The following is a 21,181-nucleotide window of genomic DNA, read 5'->3' as shown; positions in this document are numbered from 1 at the left end:
CGACCCTCGTGAAGATAAGCGGTACAAATTGAATGACCTTATTTTGGCTGCACGGATGACCAAGTGGTTAGCGCACAGGCCACACAGCTTGGAGACCCAAGTTCAATTCCACCCTCGACCATGTCTGTGTGGAGTTTGCATGGTCTCCCCGTGCATGCGTGGGTTTTCTCCGGGTACTCCGGTTTCCTCCCACGGCAATCGAGTTTTGATCTGACAAATCTTAAGTAAGTTGGATCAAGTGTAGAATTACTACAGCTTCTGCTTGAACTGCTCGGACCACCAACCTTTATTATTGTAACACGTTTGAATTAGCGTAGGTTTGTTTGGTCATAGGGCTGCACGGCGGTCAAGTGGTTAGCGCGCACACCTCACAGCTTCTTCGGGTACTCCGGTTTCCTCCCACATTCCAAAAAACATGCTAGGTTAATTAGCGACTCCAAATTGTCCATATAGGTATGAATGTGAGTGTGAATGGTTGTTTGTCTATATGTGCCCTGTGATTGGCTGGCCACCAGTCTAGAGTTTACCCTGCCTCTCGCCCGAAGACAGCTGGGATAGGCTCCACCCGATGAATGAAAAAGGTCACATATGACCAAAGAAATTGAACCTCTTGACTTGCAAACATAACAAAAAATGATTTTATGCAAATATTCTTTAATGGCAATGTAATTCAATGACTTTGTAACAAACAGGTCTCTATCAGCTGGTGTAAAGAACAGCCTCTGTGGCATACAAATCAATATGACGCCGTAGAGCAGCAATTACTCGTCTCCTAAGGAGCAGTGATTCAGCCCCAGCTTGTTAACACCACTTTTTGGCACAGCACTAGAAATGAGATAGACAATACTTGATTTAAGCTCGTCCTCTTCACACACAAAGAGGATACCTTTTTTTCCGTTTGGGAAAGAAACATATACCTCTTATCAAATTTGTGTCTCTTTTTTTCGATATTGTTGCTCATGTGTGACATGGATCAATTTAGCAATTTAGATTTTTAAAAAATGTGATCCAGGCCAAGAGTTGGGGAAAAGTACTTGCAGATGTAGGCGAAAGAGCTTCTTGTCATCAGAATTTTTTTTTTTTTTGTAATTCCCTAATGCATTGCCTTCATATTACACACATTTACTAGTTGCATTTTTTTAACAACTGCATAAACAGACTGGACTTGGAACCTGAATTGGGCATCATACAAGTCATATAGTGGAAGGACTGCAACACATCATGTACAGAATAGCAGAATAACGTTCACAAATTTTTACTTTCATTTCGGTACGTGACAAAAAAGAAATAAAAATACAAAAAAATATATAATAATATATAAATAATAATAATAATATATAAATAATATATTAATATATAAATAATATATAAATAATAATAATATATAAATAATAATAATAATAATGTATAAAAAAATAAGAATAACTGGCTGCACGGCGGTCGAGTGGTTAGCGTTCATACCTCACAACTAAGAGACCAGGGTTCAATTCCACCCTAGGCCATCTCTGTGTGGAGTTTGCATGTTCTCCTCGTTTTATCATTTTTCTCCGGGTATTCCGGTTTCCTCCCACATTCCAAAAACATGCTAGGTTAATTAGCGACTCCAAATTGTCCATATAGGTATGAATGTGAGTGTGAATGGTTGTTTGTCTATATGTGCCCTGTGATTGGCTGGCCACCAGTCCAGGGTGTACCCCGCCGGGATAGGCTCCAGCACCCCCGCAAACCTTGTGAGGATAAGCGGTAGAAAATAACTGAATGAATGAAAATAATAAACTATATTAGGAAAGCAGGAAGTGAACAAATGTAACAGTTACTGATTGTAAAAGTACCAGATGGAGGGGTAGGATTTAATAAGCTTTGCTTCTTCCTACTCCTTTTGGACATGTGGAACTGGGAACTGATTATGTGATGCATTCAATTGTAATCTGATGCATGTTCAAATGAAATATAACCATTACCAAAATCTGAATGCGGATCAGCTGTGGCAACTCAATCATCAGGAAAAAGCCAAAAAACAAACAAACAAATGTACAAAAAATCTAACATATATAGTCCACTTCTAAAAAACAGTAGGAGACACACTAAAAATGAAGCACGCTTTCTCCGTGGATCTTCTTCCTTTGGGTGCACCACATCTTTTCCACCATTGTTGCTGCAATGTGGCTGTAATGCACCTGCAAAAAAAGATTACAGTAATACCCTGGAGCGGCTATTGCAATAAATAAATCAAGCTAGAAAGAGAGAAAGCAACATCTTCCCTGTTGCATTTTGGTTACAGTTAATAATTGAAGGCATTTTTTTTTACTACATTTTGTTTGCGCATTAATAAATCAAAGGGCTACTCCTATTAGAGTGTTTGTCTTATTTATTGCCTTGGGTCTTCCAGCGAGAGAAGCTTGTGACAGTGAAGTACATATGAAATACTCAATTTATAACCCTCTGATAAAAACCTGGGGGTATTTGCACTTTATAAAAACTACTATAAATAATAAATGTAGAGGACAAATTTAAGTACTGTAGGAAAAGCGGTGTGTTTCAATTTCACTGCGTGTTTTCGTGATACTTTCCATCGCAGTAAGCGATCTGGGTTAGGAGGCTGGATGAGTTATTTGCACTGCAGAATTGGGAGTGTGATTAGAAGCCGGATGGATGAAGCCGTCTGGCCGATAAGGTGTGGATATGCTTTTGTAGTCTTGTACTATCATGGATGCGGTATTGCAGCACACACAAAAGCATTGTTTTGTAATGACAGTCAGTCTAGACTAGACTTTTATGTACAGACCCTTTTGTGTCCTGCCCTGTGTCCATCTATTTTAATTTATTTTTATAAATATCATATAATTATATAATATATTTTTTATATTTTTTATAATATATTTTTATATTTTAATTAATTAATTTATTTTAATTTATATTTATTTATTTTAATTTATATTTATTAATTTATCTATTTATTTATTTTTAAATTTACTCCAATCAAGTATGTCTTAATTAGTCTTAATTATGTCTTAAATGGCTTATTTATTGATATTATGTCTTCTATATTTAGGTCAATGTGACTATAGGGTTGTTATTGTATGTCTAGAGGGCTCTAATAATGTAATAACAGGTTTTTTTTATACTTCCTGTTGCCCCCCCCCCACTCAGCTCCCGTAGCAGCAGAACAGATTTATCAGTCTTAATTAAGTCTTAAATGACTTATTTACTGGTTTTATGTCTTCTATATTGGGTCAATGTGACTATAGGGTTGTTATTGTATGTCTAGAGGGCTCTAATAATGTAATAACAGGTTTTTTTATACTTCCTGTTGCCCCCCCCCACTCAGGTCCCGTAGCACCAGAACAGATTTATCACATTAATTATGTCTTAAATGGCTTATTTATTGATATTATGTCTTCTATATTGGGTCAATGTGACTATAGGGTTGTTATTGTATGTCTAGAGGGCTCTAATAATGTAATAACAGGTTTTTTTTATACTTCCTGTTGCCCCCCCACTCAACTCCCGTAGCACCAGAACAGATTTATCACATTTATCAGTCTTAATTATGTCTTAAATGGCTTATTTATTGGTATTATGTCTTGTATATTGGGTCAATGTGACTATAGGGTTGTTATTGTATGTCTAGAGAGCTCTAATAATGTAATAAGTTTTTTTTATACTTCATGTTGCCCCCCCACTCAACTCCCGTAGCACCAGAACAGATTTATCACATTAATTATGTCTTAAATGGCTTATTTATTGGTATTATGTCTTGTATATTGGGTCAATGTGACTATAGGGTTGTTATTGTATGTCTAGAGGGCTCTAATAATGTAATAACAGGTTTTTTTATACTTCCTGTTGCCCCCCCCCCCCCAGCTCTCGTAGCACCAGAACAGATTTATCACATTAATTATGTCTTAATTATGTCTTAAATTGCTTATTTATTGGTATTATGTCTTGTATATTGGGTCAATGTGACTATAGGGTTGTTATTGTATGTCTAGAGAGCTCTAATAATGTAATAACAGGTTTTTTTTATACTTCCTGTTGCCCCCCCCCCCACTCAACTCCCATAGCACCAGAACAGATTTATCACATTTATTATGTCTTAAATGGCTTATTTATTGGTATTATGTCTTCTATATTGGGTCAATGTGACTATAGGGTTGTTATTGTATGTCTAGAGAGCTCTAATAATGTAATACAGGTTTTTTTTATACTTCCTGTTGCCCCCCCACTCAACTCCCATAGCATCAGAACAGATTTATCACATTAATTATGTCTTAAATGGCTTATTTACTGGTATTATGTCTTCTATATTGGGTCAATGTGACTATAGGGTTGTTATTGTATGTCTAGAGAGCTCTAATAATGTAATAACAGTTTTTAATGCTATAAGGAATCCTACTCGCAGATATTGACTCATCTCAAATTAATCGAGATGAAGTAGGGATTACTGTATACTCAAAAATAATATATATAATAGCCGATTTTTCATGAGCCGAATTCAAAGATCTAAAACTTTATCGATGGACACAAAAGACCATGTGAAGACCATTCACACAAATAGTCCAACCAATGTCGTTATTGCCATTTAATGCAAATAAACATACACATTTATTCAATTCCAAATAAATATATATATATATTTAAAGAATAAAAACATGAATGGTTTATTTTCAAGTCATGGATGCACCTTTGTAACGCAGACATGATATTCATTCCATTGCCATTTATTTGAACCCGGTTTAAGTGCCAAGAAAAGGAACATAGTATGGAACCGCAGTGGTTCGCCCGTGCAAAGATAATCTTTCCACTGCTTTGTACTGTAAAGTGTTCTCTCTCTCCCTCGTTCTCCCTCTCAGGTCACATAGTTGATGCAGTGCTACAGTAGGAAAGACAAAAAAAAAAAAAAACACTTTCCTTCGTTTTCCAGGCCGGGTCAGGCCAATCATGATGGTGAAAGACAGAAGAGAGAAAAATCAAGACAGCTCACAGAGCAAAAGCAGAGAGAGAGAGGGAAAAAAAAAAGCGGGGCAAGCTGACCGCAGCTTGTCTGACATCAATCCGGTTGCTTTGTCCGTGTGTCCATGTCCGCCATGCTCACTGGAGACATATCTGATTCTTCAGACTGTTGGGGAGAAAGAGAATGCTGAATGAGGAAGACATTCCTTCGCCAAAACAATCCTGCTATTTTGATGAGGACGTTCCGCTCTGATCATCCCCGATCAACATTTGCAATAAAAGTGACATTTGGAATTATTAGACTAGACCAGGGGTGTTCAAAGTATGGCCGGCGGGGGCTTTTGTGGCACATGGCTGCTTTTTATTGGGCTGCAGCACATTCTTTAAATCTAATTAAATAAAAAAATAAATAAATAAATAAAAAAAAAATGAAAAAAAAAAAATAAAAAAAAAATAAATAAAAATAAAAATAAAAATAAAAATAAAAATAAAAATAAAAATAAAAATAAAAATAAAAATAAAAATAAAAATAAAAATAAAAATAAAAATAAAAATAAAAATAAAAATAAAAATAAAAATAAATTAATTTTTTTTTAAATTAAATAAAAAATAAAAAAAAAAATTAAAAAATAAAAAATTAAAAATAAAAAAAGAAATAAAAAATAACAAATAACAAATAAAAAAATAAATATAACTTAACAAAAAATGGAAACAGCATTAATTTACAATAATGAAGTCAAACTATTAAAACAAAATAGTTGTAATCTAACAAAAAAGAGAATAATCATCAAGTTATGAGAAAAAATAACATGTTTTAGTAGCATAAAGTTCATATTAAAAACATCGTTTTTTTAACAACGTAATACAGACTTCCCTCGTTTGTCACAGAGGATAGCTTCCCAAAATAGCCCACAATAAGTGAAATCAAAAAGTAATCAACTTTTTTCGTTTTTAACAATTATTATATGTGTTTTAAGGCTGTAAAAACTCTCACCATACACTTTATCTCTCTTGTTTAAAAACTCAAAAAAGTTTAAATCTTTGTATTTTGAATTCTAATAATTAACCTACGAGATTGGGCACAAGAAATTATTATGTGACTCACGTATTTCACTCGTCTGATTGGTTACGGCTCTTTGTTCTGCTGTACTGTAAGCGTTTTTGTATCCTTGTTAAAACACATCACTCCTGTCATTATAAGAAACTATTACAAGAAACTATTATGTGACTCACGTATTTCAGCTAGGAAATAGAATAGAGCTCGGGTCTGGGTGAGACTGGGCCGCATCAGGTTTTCCAAACCCCGCCCCCCAAAAAAACGCATTTATTAAAAACAAAAAATTTTTAAAAACGCTTTGGTTTCAATTTTCTACAATAAAAGCTCTGATAAAACATTCCACTGTTCTCAAATATCTTACTTTTTATTTTTCTACACAAAATAAGATGAAAAATAAATAAACAAATCAAGAATAAAGAAAATCAATCAATCAGTAATAAATAAATACATATAATAATAATAATAATAATAACATATTGCGCAACTGCAGGGTCTTGAGACACATGCTAACTCGCAAACTAGAGAGCTAGCGACCTAAACGGTAGCCTTCAAGTTATTTCCTTTCAACTTAAATAGCCAAAAACTTACCACTTCCACACGGATAGGGAGGATAACTATTAACAGTTATTTAACCTTTAACATGAACATGAATCAAACGTAATAATTTTTTCTGGGTACATGATACCATACAGCATCCATATCAAACTTGCGCGGGCCGCACTGACATTAAACTTTCATATCAAGGCGGGGGCCGCGTGTTTGAGACCACTGCTATAGCATATGTGTTCACATGAAACAATCAAATGACCTACAAAGACCAGGGGACTTGGGGCGAAATGAGGCTGGTTGTGAAGCAAGTGTTAGCTTGGGGGTGTTTTGCGTGTGGTTTGAATTGGCTCCGAGCGCCTGCTAAAGGTCTGTGCATGTCGACATGTATGTATGTATGTATGTACGTATACGTATGTGTGTGTGTTAGAGAGAGACAGCAAGAGCAGATGCGCATTGAAACCCCACGGCTCAAACAAGCAATGCATGCATGTGTGATTACGCCACGGCGCTGTTAAACGGCACGTCACGTCGTTTGATGCCAGCATCCCCAAGGATGTGTGCAACAATAAAATGCCTCCCAGGAACAATAAATTCCTGGACAAGCATCATGTAACATCTATTAAACCACAACAAACTGTTTGTTGAACACTTGAGGATTGAAATATTATATATATTAATATTATTATTAATATTATTAATATGTACAATCTTAAATTAATGGCCCTGTTGGGGCCCCGCCGGTGCCAACTATTGGCTTTTGAAGGGTGAATCAATTAAAATTTGACAATCAAAAACCGTGTGTCAGCTGTACGGCGGTCGTGTGGTTAGCGCGCTGATTTCACAGCTAGGAGACCAGGGTTCAATTCCACGGACATGGGTTTTCTCCGGGTACTCCGGTTTCCTCCCACATTCCAAAAAACATGCTAGGTTAATTAGCGACTCCAAATTGTCCATAGGTATGAATGTGAGTGTGAATGGTTGTTTGTCTATATGTGCCCTGTGATTGGCTGGTGGTATCCCGCCTCTTGTTCGAAGACCGCTGGGATAGGCTCCAGCACCCCCGCGACCCTCATAAAGATAAGCGGTAGAAAATGAATGAATGAATGAAAACATATGTATGGCGTACAAATGTACGCCAAAATTTTGCTTTGGTTTGCGTACATTTTTGGTTACAGTACAATGTGGCAAACATGTCGTATTATGAATAAACTGTGTAACTCCTACGGTGTTCTTTATGTATTTTTTTTTATCACAATATGTCCTTATTAATATGCTAATACATGGAAAGCGGAACCGGGAGTCAGCTCTGTCGCCCGTCTATGATGTCATCAGTACTTCTTTGCGAAGAATAACAAAAACAGTTACGCCACAAGTCTCTGCTATTCCTTTGATCACGGCTGCAAAATAACCCAAAATGGAGCTAAAGAAAGTTGCAAGTGAAGAATGTGAGAAACAGGAAGTAGGTGTCCATGTTGATCTTGCTTCCACATCGTGTCTTTGTCAATAATCACGTCTTCAATGAAAGTAAAAGAAACCTTAAAGGTTCATTTCATTGATAATTTATATGTATTTACATACAGTAAACCTCGGATATATCGGATTCAATTGTTCCCACTGGTTTTGTCCGATATAAGCGAAATCCGTTATATGCGTATACCGGAAAATGTCGGTTTTACGCATATATGGGATTTATATCCGGTATATGCGTAAATGGGATTTTATCCGTTATAAAAAGGCACTTCCTTGACTATGTTTCCAATGTACCTGGACGCGCAGGCAACGCTGCAAACGCTGCAAATGACGTCGTATAGCGGCCTGTCACGATTCGGCGAATCGGAGCGCCACGATGCGGCCATCCGATATATGCCAGGGAAATTTCATGGAAATGCATTGGAACGGGACTGGAGATTTTGTCCGAAATAGGCGAAATCCGTTATAAAAAATCCGATATATGCAATGAATTTTTATTGGAAATGCATTACAGAAAAATTGGTTCTTTTTTATCTGTCCGTTGTGAGCGAATTTCCGATATATCCGAGTCCGATATATCTGAGGTTTACTGTATATGCATTTTGGATTTTTTTGTGTGTTGTATGTAAAACTATAATTAAAAAAACTGTCAAAACGATTAATGATGCTAACCAAGGTTCATTTATATAATTAATAACCATTGAAGTATTTTAATTAAAATCACCTTAATATCATTTTAAATACTATGCGAAATGCAAATACATTCTAAAGAAATGTGTGTGTGCGTGACTGAGAGATAGGCAGATAATGTATGCATCTGTTAACACCCAATTGTGCAGGCACCTTGTGCAAGAACACAAAATAATGTTCGTTTTTTATATGTTTTTACGGTGCAAAATTCGAATTTCCACAAGGAAAATTGGAAAAACATTCATTTGCCAAACAGAAATGCAATACGCCTGAATTAAAATGAGCAGGATGCCCCAAGCAAAATGAGCACATCTAAAATTTCAGTCTCAGCATTGCCTCTTTCCACAATATTATCATAATTTATGCATGCAGTGTGAAATGCACTGTATTTAAAATGGACAGACCTTCTTAAGGAGCTTCAAGGGGGTTTCAAGGACACGGATGAAAGCAAGGAGAACAACAGTTTTTTTTTCATGCCAAAATGAGAAGTAGCATTTAGCATTACATGCATCAGCATCAATTCTTAAACATGCTGCCGCAGCCCGCGGTGGCGTGATCGTCTCACTTGTTTTGGTGCTTTGAGCCCTGCAGATGTGCATGGTACTGCGCCACCGAGTTCAATGTCACGCTGCACACGTCGCAAGTATAGCTCCTTTTCAGACCTGGAAGTACACAAATACACAATAAAGTCACTTCATTTACATATATTTGCGTTTTCACCTTCTCATGATTTATGCTTATAAAAGGTAACAAAACGTGATAAATCATTCTTTGGAAAATACATTTAAAAATGAACATCTTCAAAGATAATGGAAGAAGTCCGAACAATATTTAATATAAATATTGAATTGTATTGACCATATATTTAAAATCAACACCCCCCCCCCCCCCGCTGTAGTACACGTTTTATATTATTATGTTCTAATTTACCTGATTCATAGAAAAAGATGTCTATTTTCAGCAAAACCAGCACTAGAAATGATGACTTGAACATAGTTGTTGAATTAATACAAACATTAATCGTGATTAATCACACTATTAGTAAGAATTAGTATAGTACTGCAGTAAGAGGAAAATATTTTACAATAGTACATTGGTATACAAATTAATACAAACCTTAATTGTGATTAATCACACTATTAGTAAGAATTAGTACAGTACTGCAGTAAGAGGTAAGAATGGAAGCTAAGCCACCATGAAGCGCACCCATGAAGCACACCCATGAAGCATGTGGTGGGTGTGGGTTCAGTCCTGGCACTTCCCCAGCGCACCCATGAAGCGCACATCGACTGGGATCTTTTATACATAGTCAATAGGGGTGCTCTGATCGATCAACTATGTGACCACGCATGTGGTGGGTGTGGGTTCAGTCTTGGCACTTCCCCAGCGCACCCATGAAGCGCACATCTACTGGGATCTTTTATACATAGTCAATAGGGGTGCTCTGATCGATCAACTATGTGACCACGCATGTGGTGGGTGTGGGTGTGGGTTCAGTCCTGGCACTTCCCCAGCGCACCCATGAAGCGCACATCTACTGGGATCTTTTATACATAGTCAATAGGGGTGCTCTGATCGATCAACTATGTGACCACGCATGTGGTGGGTGTGGGTGTGGGTTCAGTCTTGGCACTTCCCCAGTTGGGCCGTCCAATGACCGTGACGAGTGAGCGTTTGCGCAGCACTTGTAATGCGCATTGTGCACACTGATTTGATTCCAAGCTGACGGACGAGTGCCAGCATTTTGTCTCCTCTCTGGGATGCCGAAGGCACAGAATAGGGAGTCAGCTGCATCTGAAGGCAGCGGATGCAGCTGGAGGGGCCCAGCAGATGCAAGGAAAACTTGCTTTTCATTCAGGTTTTTAGTTAATCATGTGAGAAGAAAAAATAAATGCATTATGAAATACAAAATATCAATTGTGGACACCAACATTTTGTTAGTGTTCTGGTAAAACAAGCATAAAAAAAAGAATTGACTTTGTTGAGCTTGAACCTTGCGGTAGAACTACTGAATATTACATCACATGCACGTCTTCACAGTCTGCAGGATGATGCTGAGGGTCAGAAAGAAAGAAGAACAGCATCAGGTAGTCCAGAAAAAAAAAAAAACATAAAAAGGAGATCAAAGTACCAAACAGGAAATGAGCAGAGGTAGCATGGAAGAGTGCACAGGCAGCAGCTACCACCACCTCCTCCTCCTCCACCTCCATCACTTCTTTGCCTGCTTCAAAAGAGGTCTGCCTCCCACAGCACTCTTAATTCGGTCCAATACACGAGACTGGTGAATGCCAGATGGGATGATTTGCCACTTCATTACTAATTGATAGTCACTACAGAATTAATTAGCTTCACTGCTGAATGGAGATAATATGTACCCATAAATACTAAACACATGCAAACACCGTAGCATCAAGGGCATAGCTCACAGAAAAGGAAGCCTTTGACAAAAGGCTAAGTCTCGAAATGCCAAAATCGTGATAAGGAATGAAAGGAAAATAAAAACAACTTCTTTAAAGCTTTCAAACATCTGAAGCCCACTTTGAAAATGAAGAATCAGTTTAGAAATCCATGTGTACTAACAACCTGTTAAATACTAGTCCAGTCCAAGACGTTAATAATTCATACGTTTCATAAGTTAGTTCAAATGAAAGTAATAAATAGCTAAAAGTCCTAATAAATATTGTTAAAAATGCAAAAGTTAAAAAGTTTACAGAGTGAGACATCTTCTAGAACAGGGGTCTCAAACTCAATTTACTTGGGGGACACTGGAGCTAGGGTCTGGGCGAGACTGGGCCGCATCAGGTTTTCCCAAAAAAAAGAAAAAAAAAACAACCAAAAAACGCATTTATTAAAAACAGAAAAATTAATAAACTTTGCTTTGGTTTCGATTTTCTACAATAAAAGCTCTGATAAAACATTCCACTGCTCTCAAATATCTTACTTTTTATTTTTCTGCACAAAATAAGATGAAAAATAAATAAACAAATCAAAAATAAAGAAAATCAATCAATCAGTAATAAATAAATATAATAATAATAATAAAACGGCAAATAATAAAAACTTAAGAAACCACATATAGTTGGTGGGTAGACAAATTATTTTTTTCATATTAAAATGAACAAAGCATTATTAGAGCCCTGTAGACATGACAAAACACGACTATAGTCACATTTATACTCTTTTTATTTACAACATATTGCGCAACTGCAGGGTCTTGAGACACATGCTAACTCGCCAACTAGAGAGCTAGCGACCTAAACGGTAGCCTTCAAGTTATTTCCTTTAAACTTAAAAAGCCAAAAACTTACCACTTCCACACGGATAGGGAGGATAACTATTAACAGTTATTTAACCTTTAACATGAACATGAATCAAACGTAATAATTTTTTCTGGGTACATGATACCATACAGCATCCATATCAAACTTGCGCGGGCCGCACTAACATTAAACTTTCATATCAAGGCGGGGGCCTCAAACTAGTGTCCTGCGGGCCACATTTGGCCCGCGGGCCGCGTGTTTGAGACCTCTGCTCTAAATATTAATTCATTCATTTATTTTCTACCGCTTATTCTCACGAGGGTCGCGGGGTGCTGGAGCCTATCCCAGCTGTCTTCGGGCAAGAGGCGCCAGCCAATCCCAGGGCACATATAGACAAACAACCATTCACACTCACATTCATACCTATGGACAATTTGGAGTGGCTAATTAACCTAGCATGTTTTTGGAATGTGGGAGGAAACCGGAGTACCCGGAGAAAACCCACGCATGCACGGGGAGAACGCTAGCCACTCGGACACCGTGCAGCCATAATAATACACTAGTATATTATTTATAAGTCCGGTTTTTCTTAAAAAAGAAATAATATACAGTATCTGAATAAAACATGTCCCAAGTTTAATTGTAAAAGATTAATTTTTTAAAATTTTCCTGTTTGAATAATTATTTATATTATTTTTTTTAATTATTTTTTATTGTTTTAATATTGATGATTGTGGCAAAAAAAAAGTAAAGAAAAACCTAACTCGCAAACTAGAGAGCTAGCGACCTAAACGGTAGCCTTCAAGTTGTTTCCTTTCAACTTAAATAGCCAAAAACTTACCACTTCCACACGGATAGGGAGGATAACTATTAACAGTTATTTAACCTTTAACATGAACATTAATCAAACGTAATAATTTTTTCTGGGTACTGGTCACTCCCAATGAGAACCACAGCATCCTCATCTCTGCTACCTCCCGTTTTTTTCCAACCATTTATCCAATTCCACCCCCCCCAACTGTTAGTCATTCTACATAATATTGATGAAGTTTCCATACCTTTCATCTCACCCATATCCAGAGTCTTTCCCATCTGCTCCAGAAGGTCTGCTCGGGCTGCGTTTTTCTTGTGCTTTTTGCCATCATAATGTTGTTGAGCCATGCCGGGGTTGTTGAACCAAGCGTTGCATAGTTGGCAGTAGCGATCCGAGTCACGTCGCTGTCGTGGGGAGGTTACGGGAGATGTGTCTGGAGAGCTCCTTATAATGTTGGGGGATACCTCTGAGGGAAACACCACAAAACGTCGGTCATTCGATATTCTTTACTTCGTTTTTCTATGGACATTTGTGCCACATAGAAATTTGCAGCATTCCAAAGTTGAATTGGATTTAATTGGATTATTCTTACTTGTTTATAGGAGGAACATTTTGCTCACTATTGGTTATTATTATTATTATTATTTTAATTTAGACTATTTTATTGAGACGAAAATGCACATAACCTAATATTAAAATACAATAACAATGACATTATTACCTCCGCCAAGCACAAGCGCAGCGCAGAGGTTATATTTTTGTTTTTTTTTCTGTAGTCAAAATAACTTTTGGAATGAATTTGGATGAAACTTTCATGAATTGTGGGAAATATGTATGATATAGCAATTATCATGTTATTAAGGCTTACAGTTCCCATAATGCTTAGAGTGAAGTTTCAGGAAGTATTAATTATGATGTTATTAAGGCTTACACGGCAATGGAGTTTTGATCTGACAAATCTTAAGTAAATTTGATCAAGTGTAGAATTACTACAGCTTCTGCTCGAACTGCTCGGACCACCAACCGTTTTTTATTTAGATAATTTTATTGAGGAAAAAAAATGCACATAACCTAATATTAAAATACAATAACAATGACATTATTACCTCCGCCAAGCAGAAGCGCAGCGCATAGGTTATATTTTTGTTTGTTTGTCTGTGGTCAAAATAACTTTCGGAATGAATTTGGATGAAACTTTCATGAATTTTGGATGAAACATGAATTTCCATAAAATTGCTATTACCTACTTCTACTACTACTACTTCTCAACCAAAATGCTTACTGTAATTACCGGTGTATAAGCTGCTACTTTTTTTTTGTACGGGGATGCAGCTAATTTATGGCTAAGACTACAGTTCCCATGATGCTTAGAGTGAAGTTTCAGGAAGTAGTAATTATCATGTTATTAAGGCTTACACGGCAATCGAGTTTTGATCTGACAAATCTTAAGTAAATTTGATCAAGTGTAGAATTACTACAGCTTCTGCTTGAACTGCTCGGACCACCAACCGTTTTTTATTTAGACTATTTTATTGAGAAAAAAAATGCACGTAACCTAATATTAAAATACAATAACAATGACATTATTACCTCCGCCAAGCACAAGCGCAGCGTAGAGGTTATATTTTTGTTTTTTTTTCTGTAGTCAAAATAATTTTCGGAATGAATTTGGATGAAACTTTCATGAATTGTGGGAAATATGTATGATATGGAGGAACTGATTACGTGCTACAACTATCAAATTACTATCAAAATACTACCTACTTCTGCTACGACTTCTCAACCAAAATGCTTAATTTTTTTTGTACGGGGATGCAGCTAATTTATGGCTAAAACTACAGTTCCCATAATGCTTAGAGTGAAGTTTCAGGAAGTAGTAATTATCATGTTATTAAGGCTTACACAGCAATCGAGTTTTGATCTGACAAATCTTAAGTAAATTTGATCAAGTGTAGAATTACTACAGCTTCTGCTCGAACTGCTCGGACCACCAACCGTTTTTTATTTAGACTATTTTATTGAGAAAAAAAATGCACGTAACCTAATATTAAAATACAATAACAATGACATTATTACCTCCGCCAAGCACAAGTGCAGCGCAGAGGTTATATTTTTGTTTTTTTTTCTGTAGTCAAAATAACTTTCGGAATGAATTTAGATGAAACTTTCATGAATTGTGGGAAATATGTATGATATGGAGGAACTGATTACGTGCTACATTCAAAATGTTCCCAAAATTTAAACGTTTCCATAAAATTGCTACTATCTACTTCTGCTACGACTTCTCAACCAAAATGCTTACTTTTTTTTGTACGGGGATGCAGCTAATTTATGGCTAAAACTACAGTTCCCATAATGCTTAGAGTGAAGTTTCAGGAAGTAGTAATTATCATGTTATTAAGGCTTACACAGCAATCAAGTTTTGATCTGACAAATCTTAAGTAAATTTGATCAAGTGTAGAATTACTACAGCTTCTGCTTGAACTGCTCGGACCACCAACCGTTTTTTATTTAGACTATTTTATTGAGACAAAAAATGCACATAACCTAATATTAAAATACAATAACAATGACATTATTACCTCCGCCAAGCACAAGCGCAACGCTGAGGTTATATTTTTGGTTTTTTTTCTGTAGTCAAAATAACTTTCGGAATGAATTTGGATGCAACTTTCATGAATTGTGGGAAATATTTATGATATGGAGGAACTGATTACGTGCTACAACTATCAAATTACTATCAAAATACTACCTACTTCTGCTACGACTTCTCAACCAAAATGCTTACTTTTTTTTGTACGGGGATGCAGCTAATTTATGGCTAAAACTACAGTTCCCATAATGCTTAGAGTGAAGTTTCAGGAAGTAGTAATTATCATGTTATTAAGGCTTACACGGCAATCGAGTTTTGATCTGACAAATCTTAAATAAATTTGATCAAGTGTAGAATTACTACAGCTTCTGCTTGAACTGCTCGGACCACCAACCGTTATTATTGGAACACGTTTGAATCACCGTAGGTTGTTTGGTGATAGGGCTGCACGGCGGTCGAGTGGTTAGCGTGCAGACCTCACAGCTTCTCCGGGTACTCGGGTTTCCTCCCACATTCCAAAAACATGCTAGGTTAATTAGCGACTCCAAATTGTCCATATAGGTATGAATGTGAGTGTGAATGGTTGTTTGTCTATATGTGCCCTGTGATTGGCTGGCCACCAGCGGTAGAAAATGAATGAATGAATGAATGTTTGGTCATACCTGGAAAGTAGGGCACATGGATGGCGTCATATACTGTATATGTCAGGGGTGCTCACACTTTTTCAGCATGCGAGCTACTTTTAAAATGACCGAGTCAAAATGATCTACCCACTACAAAAATGCAAAACATCTATTTATTTTCAAATGTATTGAGGATTATTTGTACGTACAATGTATGTTGATGTACCTTACATAACCAAATGAGCCAATATTGCAAAACACACATAATTAACTATTAACATTTTTTGTAATTACCTGAGTTTACTTTGATGACTTGCACTGAATTGAACCAGCCAGGGATGCATAGTCCGGACAGTAGCTGCTGATAGCCAGCCTCAAGCACACTTCCAAATGTTTATCAGTCATGGATAATATCCGTATCATAATATCCGTATAATATTCCATATCCGTATGGAAGTGATATGTTTTTTGCCTTTTTACTTGGTCCAGTTTTTGCCTTTTTACTTGGTCCAGCTCCTTCACTCATTTTAGTGACCATAAACGTTAGCGAGGGCTTAAAATCTCGCAATTCGCCGACTAGCTTAGCACTTTGCATCGTTGTTTACGCATGAGCGGTGACCTAAACGTCAAAATTCAGTTGTCATCTGACTGGTTGTCCTGTATGTCAATCAAGTAACGGGGATGGATGATAGGCTGACATCGTAAGTTCTGCTGCACTTAGAGACGTTGTTTGATTTGATTGGTCGCCCGAAGGGCAACATTCAGTTGTCATCTGAATGGCTGCCCTGTATATCAATCAAGTGACGGCATTGATGCTAGGATGATATTTTTTTAATGTCACGCCGCGATCGACCAGTACCACCTCCGAGATCGACCGGTAGCTCGCGATCGACTTAATGAGCACCCCTGGTATATGTTATATGTTATATGTTGAATAAACAAACTTTGTGAGTCTAAAGTGGTAACGTTAGATATCTCGGATGCTATAATCATTATGCAATATTTCCTATAAGTCAGTATCAAATACTTAATAATACATTTTTACTTTCCTAAAAAATGTGATGAGGCATGCAACTCCTCTCTAGATCGATGCACACAGCGCCGAGAAATACTTCTTTTTAAAAGTGACTGATGCCAGCCATTAAATGCAAACAAAGTGCGGTAATAGTGACGCGGCCTATAAAACACAAGTTTGGTGTTTTAAAATGCAAGCCAGCCAGCAATATGCAGCAGGCATCGAACTCTCGGGGGCTTTAATGAGCCCCGATCGGGTACAATGCAACAATGTCCGTTGCACTGCTAGTGCAGTCATGTGAAACACAGGATTTTATCTCCGTTCAATGCAAAAAAAAAGAGAAAAAATATCTAAATTGTACTCGACAAATGGAATAAAGTGCCCGTTCTGCCTGTCCCTGTTCACGGCTGGTTACATTCGTTAAAGCGAAGTAGTTCTGTTCAGCAAAACATCGCTATTAGCGTAACGACTTCAACCCAGCCAAGTTCTACTGACGTCTCATGGAATTACAAGTCCAATGGCCGTCAGCGACGCCTTCAAGTCACAGCAAATTATTGGATTTTTTTTTTCTTCAAGTTGAGCCTAAAGTGAGTCATAGCTGAGCTGCGGACAGTTTAGTTTCCATGACGTGCTATTATGTAGGATTTGAATCAAGGACTTTTGGCGATAAGACTGACCGCTTTGAGTAACGGCTTGATGTAAGATGTCAGAGTTGATTTAACGTCGCCTGTGCAAAGGGGTCAGAAGCCAGCCAGTTAGCAACATTAAGCCCGAGGCTTGTTATGCACAGAATGCCTTGCTCAAAGGAAACTGCGCTGAGTAATTTGTTGTCATTGCCGTTCGAAGAACCAAAGCTTCCAGCTTAATAGTCATCTTACTATTTATATCCAGACAGGAAACTCTACACCAGGGGTCTCAAACACGCGGCCCGCGTGATATGCTAATTTTTTTAGATTTTTGGTTTTTCTTTACTTTTTTTTGCCACAATCATCAATATTAAAACAATAAAAAAATAATTAAAAAATAATATAAATAATTATTCAAACTGGAAAATTAAAAAAAAATAATCTTAATATTTTACAATTAAGTAATTAATTCAGATACTGCATATTATTTCTTTAAAAAAAACTGGACTTATAAATAATATACTAGTGTATTATTATGGCTGCACGGTGTCCGAGTGGCTAGCGTTCTCCCCGTGCATGCGTGGGTTTTCTCCGGGTACTCCGGTTTCCTCCCACATTCCAAAAACATGCTAGGTTAATTAGCGACTCCAAATTGTCCATAGGTATGAATGTGAGTGTGAATGGTTGTTTGTCTATATGTGCCCTGGGATTGGCTGGCGCCTCTTGCCCGAAGACAGCTGGGATAGGCTCCAGCACCCCGCGACCCTCGTGAGAATAAGCGGTAGAAAATAAATGAATGAATTAATATTTAGAGCAGAGGTCTCAAACACGCGGCCCGCGGGCCAACTGTGGCCCGCAGGACACTAGTTTGAGGCCCCCGCCTTGATATGAAAGTTTAATGTTAGTGCGGCCCGCGCAAGTTTGATATGGATGCTGTATGGTATCATGTACCCAGAAAAAATGATTACGTTTGATTCATGTTCATGTTAAAGGTTAAATAATTGTTAATAGTTATCCTCCCTATCCGTGTGGAAGTGGTAAGTTTTTGGCTATTTAAGTTGAAAGGAAATAACTTGAAGGCTACCGTTTAGGTCGCTAGCTCTCTAGCTTGCGAGTTAGCATGTGTCTCAAGACCCTGCAGTTGCGCAATATGTTGTAAATAAAAAGAGTATAAATGTGACTATAGTCGTGTTTTGTCATGTCTACAGGGCTCTAATAATGCTTTGTTCATTTTAATCTGAAAAAAATCATTTGTCTACCCACCAACTATATGTGGTTTCTTAAGTTTTTATTATTTGCCATTTTATTATTATTATTATATTTATTTATTTATTACTGATTGATTGATTTTTTTTATTCTTGATTTTTTTTTTCATTTTATTTTGTGTAGAAAAATAAAAAGTAAGATATTTGAGAACAGTGGAATGTTTTATCAGAGATTTTCTTGTAGAAAATTGGAACCAAAGCAAAGTTTTTTACATTTTTTTGTTTTTAATAAATGCGTTTTTTTTTGGAAAAAAGTTTACAAAGTGATAGTGATAGTGTAAATAAAAAGAGTATAAATGTGACTATAGTCGTGTTTTGTCATGTCTACAGGGCTCTAATAATGCTTTGTTCATTTTAATCTGAAAAAAAATAATTTGTCTACCCACCAACTATATTTTATTATTATTATTATATTTATTTATTACTGATTGATTGATTTTCTTGATGGGACAGTTACCTTTTTTCATAATTCCACAGCTGATATGATAATAAATTAAACCAACACATTTCACAGTTTCAAAAGTATGAGGAAAAAATGCTATGGGAACATTTTTTGGTGTCCAATTCTCTGAATCACTTCGCTTTAAATCAATATGGGGGAAATATTTCCCTGAGCTAAGCTGTAGATGTTAAAGGAAATGACATTCGTGGGAGCTGCTGTGCCTGGAGCCCAGAACCATTGGAAATGGGCCAGAATATAGAATTGTGCCACAAAGAGAAGAATATCGCATATTGTATCATATATATATAAAAATACAAATAATACAAAGACTTCCCGCTAGGTCTAGTGTGTAAAATAAAACATCATTTAAAACTGCAAAAGCATCACAACACCAGAAGTTGATTAAAACACACACACACACACACACACACTGTGCTTGTGTATATGGGTCAGTGAGCATACGGTGTTTTAGATGCCTGTGTAAAAGGGCACAGCGGGTTTATCTTTTAGCTCACCCAAGCTGTGTACAGTGCGATAATACAGATATTAACGCTTGTTAAAATGACATTAAAAATATTTCACTTTTTCATTCTGTGTTCCAAACATCTGCTTACACTAGCAATTTCACACTCAAATCTATATCGCTGAATTTTAACGGTCACGGTGTACCACAAAAGGAAGGTGTAACCCATCTGTCCCGGTGTAATAAAAGCATCCAATATTTTTTATTGAGGCTTTTCCACGCCAACAGAGAGGCAGCGTTGTCTCATTAGTGTTTATTGAGGCATTAACAGCAGCACCTTCATGGCTGTTAAGGATGAACAAGGAGAAAAAACGCTTGGCGAGGTTGTTTCACAGCGAAACAACGGAGCATCACCAAAAAGATTGTGATGGTCTGCCGATGTTAGTTATGTAAATATGACATGGCTTTTGTCGGTGCAGTTTATGCTTTGTGTTATCGTTTCACGGGATTGCAGAAGAACAGTTGAGAAACTGAAATAAGTCTGAGTAATATTGTTTGATGTGCAAGGTACATAAAAGATAAGGTAACTTGGTTTAAATAAAACTGTTTAAAATGCATAAATATGTTTAAAGCATTTAAGAGTAGTAATAGTTCATGTCATACATATAATAATTTATAGTTTATATAATATATATGTATATATTATATAACTATATAATATATATAGTTTATAAAATTTAAAAGAAAAGAAAAAAAGACACCCTACTATTTTTTTTTAAATATATTTGTTTCTAAAATAACCAAATCTCCATTGTTGGCGTTTGGGTGTAATACCGCAAGTTCCACTAGGGGGTGCTAGCAGCAATGGCGGTATAGAGTAGGTGATAAAACGACAGAGGAAGAATAAATCCTGATGGTAAATATACGTCAAGTCATCGTGGATTGTCTTCCTTATTCTGTACCACAGGTTAGTACAAAGTAGAGATAATTTATAATTTATATTTTAACGGCTGTAAAGAGTTTAGAAAGTTGCTAAAGTAAACAGCTGACTGCAAAATGTTTGTTACAAAATGTGTTGTAGAGCATTTGAACATAAGCGAAATGGCTAATGCTAGCAGGCCTTAATGTACTGTTAATATCATGAAGCAGGCTAATTGAAATATGTGAAATGTGTCTGGAAACAAATAGTTGATGTAATCATCTTATGATATCTGAATTGTTGTTATTTTTGAAGGAAGAATAAATCCTAAGGGTGAATATATGTCAAGTCATCGTGGATTGTCTTCCTTATTCTGTACCACAGGTTGCGGAGGGGCAACAGATGCATACCTTTCCTTGAATTCATCATTGGAAATGTGAG

At 36.6% G+C, this 21,181-nt stretch overlaps 1 protein-coding gene and 1 long non-coding RNA gene across 4 annotated transcripts in view; one reads left to right on the top strand and one right to left on the bottom strand.

Moving 5' to 3' along the window:
- Positions 1-4,605: 4,605 nt before the first annotated feature.
- zmat4a (zinc finger, matrin-type 4a) overlaps positions 4,606-21,181 on the bottom strand; it is a 73,936-nt gene continuing 57,360 nt past the window's right edge. The window contains exons 6-8 of one of the 2 annotated variants that reach the window (XM_058070341.1): positions 13,038-13,259; positions 9,285-9,381; positions 4,606-5,119 (exon numbers count right to left, since the gene is read on the bottom strand). In XM_058070341.1, the coding sequence (XP_057926324.1) occupies positions 5,092-5,119; positions 9,285-9,381; positions 13,038-13,259 (347 nt within the window). In that variant the 3' untranslated portion in view covers positions 4,606-5,091. The remainder of the gene's footprint in view (positions 5,120-9,284; positions 9,382-13,037; positions 13,260-21,181) is intronic. The other variant, XM_058070340.1, reaches the window with a different exon arrangement.
- Positions 20,709-21,181, top strand: part of LOC131127935 (uncharacterized) — a 45,853-nt gene continuing 45,380 nt past the window's right edge. For both annotated transcript variants that reach the window (XR_009129584.1, XR_009129583.1), the window contains exons 1-2: positions 20,709-20,788; positions 21,056-21,176. This is a non-coding gene — a long non-coding RNA (uncharacterized LOC131127935). The remainder of the gene's footprint in view (positions 20,789-21,055; positions 21,177-21,181) is intronic.

Source organism: Doryrhamphus excisus, chromosome 4 (genome assembly GCF_030265055.1).
Source record: "Doryrhamphus excisus isolate RoL2022-K1 chromosome 4, RoL_Dexc_1.0, whole genome shotgun sequence".
Classification (NCBI taxonomy): Eukaryota; Metazoa; Chordata; class Actinopteri; order Syngnathiformes; family Syngnathidae; genus Doryrhamphus; species Doryrhamphus excisus.
The sequence above is the reverse complement of the archived record's forward strand: the minus strand, read 5'-3'. Positions and strand labels throughout refer to the sequence as shown.